The 5,421-nt window shown below is 51.5% G+C and overlaps 2 protein-coding genes across 2 annotated transcripts; one reads left to right on the top strand and one right to left on the bottom strand.

The window, feature by feature from the left end:
- Positions 1-1,211: 1,211 nt before the first annotated feature.
- On the bottom strand, positions 1,212-2,567 carry FIBRA_08351 (uncharacterized protein; the record flags this gene model as incomplete). The annotated part of the gene is made up of 3 exons (XM_012329996.1): positions 1,212-2,184; positions 2,244-2,386; positions 2,481-2,567. 3 exons carry the CDS (start codon positions 2,565-2,567, stop codon positions 1,212-1,214), a joined length of 1,203 nt encoding a protein of 400 aa, XP_012185386.1.
- An 870-nt stretch (positions 2,568-3,437) lies between these two features.
- On the top strand, positions 3,438-4,733 carry FIBRA_08350 (uncharacterized protein; the record flags this gene model as incomplete). The annotated part of the gene is made up of 4 exons (XM_012329995.1): positions 3,438-3,588; positions 3,643-4,271; positions 4,327-4,390; positions 4,450-4,733. 4 exons carry the CDS (start codon positions 3,438-3,440, stop codon positions 4,731-4,733), a joined length of 1,128 nt encoding a protein of 375 aa, XP_012185385.1.
- Between the last annotated feature and the right edge of the window lie 688 nt (positions 4,734-5,421).

Raw genomic sequence — 5,421 nt, 5'->3', positions numbered from 1 at the left:
CCGCTCCTCCCCCCGCCGCCGCCGCTGCCTTGGCTTGCGCTTCCTCCTGTTGCTGCTTCTCAACTTCTTCAGGGTCGCGGTAAAAGAACATGTCGACCATAACGTTCCAGCCGTCGGTTGTGCGGGGGATCGTGCCGCGGAGGCGGAGGACTTCGCGCGCGAGCAACCACCACATGAGACCGATCGAATGGCGGGACTTGTTGTTCGTCGGGATAACGACATCAACGAACTTGAGGGGCGCGTCTGTGTCGCAGAATGCGATGACGGGAATGTTGACGTATGACGCCTCGCGGATCGCCTGGTGGTCCACGCGGGGGTCGGTGACGACGATGAGACGCGGCTCCTTGAACGAACGCGTGATATAGTTGGTGAAGCTTCCGGGCGTGAAGCGGCCGGCAATAGCCTGTGCGCCAGTGTTGGCAGCGTATTTGAGGACGGCGCGGTGGCCGTATGGGCGGGCGGAGATCACACAGACGTCGTTCGGATTTTCGATGGCGGCGATGATGCGCGCGGCAAAGACGAGCTTTTCCCAGGTCTTGCCGATGTTAATAATGTGAATACCTGAGTATGAGCTAAATAGACATAGTTTTTATGTGCTGCAGGCGGAGAGAAACTGACCGTCAGATCTCCGCTTCCAGACATAGGGGAGCATCTGCTTGTCACAGTTCTTGCTGCCAATATGTGCCTGTGCGGCGAGAAGGAGTTGGATCTCCTCGTCGGTTGCGCTGAGGACCGAGGGTAGTTTTGACGACATCTTGAATTTGGGCCTAGAGGGAGCAAGGGCCACATCAACATCCGAGCACGACGAGACGCATCCACCGCCAGCCAAGGCCGATTTGGGCTGTTCTTTCGTAGCCGAATCAAGACAGCAGCAGAATACGCACCGCTGAGAGTTATTTTGAAGAGGACGTCGGCGTTGGCGACGTTAGCAGACTGTCGGGCAGCGATTCTGGTGTGCTCTGCGTTGTCCTCGTCCCTAAGCGCCGAGCATCCCGGCGCAAGTTGCCGCAAACATCCCACGCCTCTTCAGCCACCGTCCGGTACTACTTCAATTCTCCATCAAGTTAAACCCACTACAGTATGCGGCGGACTGTACACGGCGTTGCCATGCAGCCAGGTCCGAGTTGGTAGTGCACGGAGTCGTGGTATGTTTCATACGTTCGCATATGATTCGCTTACAGGTTTCTACTTGTTACGGAACTTCACATGGCTCAAGTCTGCATCTTCTCCGCCAGTTTCACGATCTCCTCTGGTCCCGTCTTGCAGCATCCGCCCACGAGCAATCCTTTCCAGATACCTCGCTGCATCTGGCGTGCCGTCACGTCTGCAAGCCTGATTGCCCACTCGTTTCCGTCTTCTCGAGTCTGCGTCCACGTCCTGGTACCGATATCATATACGACTCCTCTGTTAGGGTAAGCCACAAGCCATATAGCGCAACCGTTGTCCCTGCCGTGGATCTTCTCCACTGCATCTGTCAACTCTGTCAGCAGCTGGTCCAGGAACTGAGGATCGGTGCAGTTTATCCCGATTCCCCATGGCACGCCTAGATATACTCCCTGCTGTTCGCCTGTGCTTTGCACAGTTGCCTCTACGATCTCCCCAATCTGTACTTTCTCTCCTCCATGCCTCCGTTCCTCCGGCAATTTGCCCTCGGGCCATACGGTTGTAATCCACCATGGCTTTGTGTTCTTCCCATCTCTGCCCAGCTCGCCATTCAACGCTTGCATCGCCTTTCGAATTGCTACCGCCTCTCTTTTCAACGGCACTGTCTCAAACGCCAAGTAGTCTATCGCCGTCCACGTCTCTGGGTCTTCTGAGAACATTCGCAATCTCTCCAGATGAAAGGAATTTAGTGCGTCAACGGCTACCTGCTCCTTCGCTCTCCCTTCTTCTGAGTCGTCAAATGCATTTTGGTTCGCGCCTCCAGCGACGAACTCCTTCGGACCATACGGTGGCGGATAGCATCCATCAAATTCTTGTGTCGGCGACAATGTTCCGCCGAATGGGCCCAGGGACAGTGCGATTTTGATGTCTTTCAGGTTTTCTCTCTGATCTGAACCATTCTGCTCACTGATAAATCTTCTTCTTGCTTCCGCGGCGAGCTGTACAGCTCGCCGCATGATGCGTACTGCGTCTTCCTGTGTATATCCTGCTCGCTTGAATGTCCCGAATGCGCATTGATACCTAGTTCATTTTGTTCCCTTAGTCCATTGCCAGGTTGCACGCGAAAAACGGGTACGTACGTCGCTGTGAGAATTACTTGTGCACCTGCATGTAGAAACGCGAGATGCGCAGCGATGACAACCTCCGGGTCATCCTCAATGGGCTTTGCGGACCATAGGGGCGTGGAGATGTCACGCTGAAATGTATCTTCCAATGTTGTACCCTGATGAAACTTCCTGTTAATACAATTCCGTACCCGTTGCATACATTCGACTCTGAATGTCTTTTGTATGGGAGACACCATAAGGCACGCTCACCAGTCCGCCGTCAAGCACCATAACAGGCCAGGCCAATCCTGAGTCTGATCTTCCACCCGCTGTTATCAATTCAGATTCCAAGGTCATGCTTGATTTCGTCCCTTGGCTTTGTAGATACTGTTCTTCGACGTCAAATACTGCGCGGCTGCACGGCTGCTGGTGCTAATGCGAGAATATCCGAGTCGACATTAGTGAGCAATCGAATGTGACAAGACTTGGCGTCATTGTTTTGGCTTCATGTGATAAATTTTGACTCGAGCCCAGCGCCCTTATTACTGACCTGCAGCTATTTGTTGTAGGTGTTATTCTTATTGCTACACAAACAGGTGGTTGGCAGGCTATTCTCCTGGTATGTTCCTGTTTAGCAGCCCTACCCTAGCTCTACATCTGAGCATTTGCATTCCATGCATTCCAGACCGACAGTGTTTTCAGCCATCAAGGGGATCGTTCCGGTCGACAAACGATACCTCATGCCGGTCATCCATCACCGCGAAGAGTGAATGTGATACTATCAGTCTGCCTTCTGCCATTGTGAGACTAGGGCCCTATCTCAGACTCAGCCTTACCCGCGATGGGCTCAAATTGCGCCTGAGCTTGACGGTCCCACAGGTGCAATCAATTTCCTATCTACACTGCATCAGCACCACTGACGAGGATGATTTTATTCGAATCTCAAAACAAATCTTATATACCCCTTGATTCCAACGGTGAAGACGTTGTTGGCGTAATTACTCGGCGATGATGTCGTTTTCAACTGTGTTTACTACCCATGTGGGGGTCTGACCACGACATGTGCAACAAACTAGGCTACAACTTCCGCGAGTGGCCTGAGTATTGAATAGTAGCGGCTGACCCGGGCCGCTTCAGAAGGCTCACTCTCACAAGCCGTATCGTATATCTTGCTGCATCTTGCGCCGCAATTCAACATTCACTTGCGAACCCCATAACAAGTACAACATGCCCAACTTGAACCGCGTTACTGAGAAGCTCTTCCAGTCACCCTCCAAGTATATCCAGGGCCCGTCCGTGATCCATCATGCACCAAAGTACCTTTCATCCTTCGGAGCCGCACCGCTGTTGCTTTCTGATGACCTTGTCTATCAGATCGGTGTGTTTCTTATTGCACGTTGGCTTTGCATACGCTCATGATATTCTATGCCAGCTGGCAAGGAGCTTAAAACTGCACTCGAAATAGCAAACTTCAAGGTGACGCGAGGCATCTTCGGCGGCGAGGCATCGAAAGACGAGATTACCCGTCTCGGTGCGCTCAGCAAGGAGAAGTCAGTCGACTTCATCATCGCGCTCGGCGGTGGCAAGACCATCGATAGCGCTAAGGCTATTGCGGACGACTTGGGACTGGAGGTTGCTGTGTTGCCGACGACTGCATCGACCGACGCGCCTTGCTCTGCTCTTTCCGTCCTTTACCGGCCGAACGGTGAGTTCGAGAACTACCGGTTCTACTCGAACAACCCCTCCGTCGTTCTCGTCGACACGAGCATTATCGTCCAAGCTCCCGCACGCTTCCTTGCGTCAGGCATCGGCGATGCGCTTGCAACAAACCTTGAAGCCAAGGCCGCGCGGAATAGCCCGAACTCTGGCGGCGGGCTTCCAACCGAGATTGCTTCAGCAATCGGCGCGAAGTGCGAGGAGATTCTATTCAAGTACGGCCGACAGGCGGTAGAGGCAAATAAAGCAAAGGCGGTCACTCCAGCGTTTGAAGCGGTCGTGGAGGCGAATACCCTTCTCTCTGGCCTGGGCTTTGAGTCTGGTGGTAACGCTGTGGCGCATGCTGTGAGGCTCAACCGCGTTCGAGCCTGTTGAATATCCTGTTGATGCCTACTTTTAGATTCACAATGGCCTTACGGCCATCAACAATCGTGTCTTGCATGCTAAGATGCACGGGGAGAAAGGTCATGATCTCCTTTTTGGAGCCCACTCACCTCCCGATCGACTAACATGTGTCACACAGTCGCATTTGGCGTAGTCTGCCAACTCATCCTTGACGGCGCTCCCACGTCCGAGATGGACCGCTACATCTCGTTGATGGTTTCTGTTGGGCTCCCCACAACGCTTACTGATCTGGGCATTGAAAACGCAACCGATGAAGAGTTGAGACTGGTGGCAGCTCTCGCATGCGCGCCGAACGAGACGATCTGGAATATGGACAGAGTAATCACTGAAGATATTGTGTTCAATGCAATTAGAGGAGCAGACATTGTGGGAAAAGACTACAAGGTACGCAATGGTCTGTAGATTCTTTCTGCTTAGTGGCATTCTTGAATTTGTAAGATATGAATGAGTGCTGCTCAACCTTTGTTGCATTTACTGGGTACTTGCCCTTGTCTTGGAATATGCTTTTTATTACATGGTGTCTCATTTGTGACTTGTTGTCACACTTGATACCAGACCTGTTAGGGGAATGTTGGGATTAGGGTCTCTCAGAGAGGTGTTTTGGATGTTGTTTTGGATGTGTTTTCATATTTTGGGATTGTCATGTGATGACCCACAGTGACTGCACCCTAGAACCCAAACCTAACCCTAACCCTGACTATACTCACTATCTGATAGTGTCTAAGTAAAAGGCTTGAGGGCGGTTTACTGTAGAGGATAATTCTGAGTTAAATCAGGTGAATGACTATCACTAGTCTGTGTTAAGGGACCTAACAACTGAGGATCGGGAGTTTGACTGGTTAACTGTTACTAGGACTTATACACGCTAATGTTCTACACTTAGACTAGACTGGTAAACTGAGCCACTGTAACTAACAGTGGTTTGAGAGTGTATACTGGTTGAAGCTAGGCTTCAGACTGAGACTTGAATAGACAACTAAGTCTATTACTAGAGACATCTTTATGAAGTGTACATAGGGAACAAGAGGATAAAACTAAAGTACAGTAGTGCAAGCAGTGCTACTTAAATAGAGCAAAGCAGATAGAGTTC

Source organism: Fibroporia radiculosa (assembly GCF_000313525.1).
Source record: "Fibroporia radiculosa TFFH 294 genomic supercontigs, scaffold90402, whole genome shotgun sequence".
Taxonomy (NCBI): domain Eukaryota; kingdom Fungi; phylum Basidiomycota; class Agaricomycetes; order Polyporales; family Fibroporiaceae; genus Fibroporia; species Fibroporia radiculosa.
This window is presented reverse-complemented; position numbering and strand designations above follow the sequence as displayed.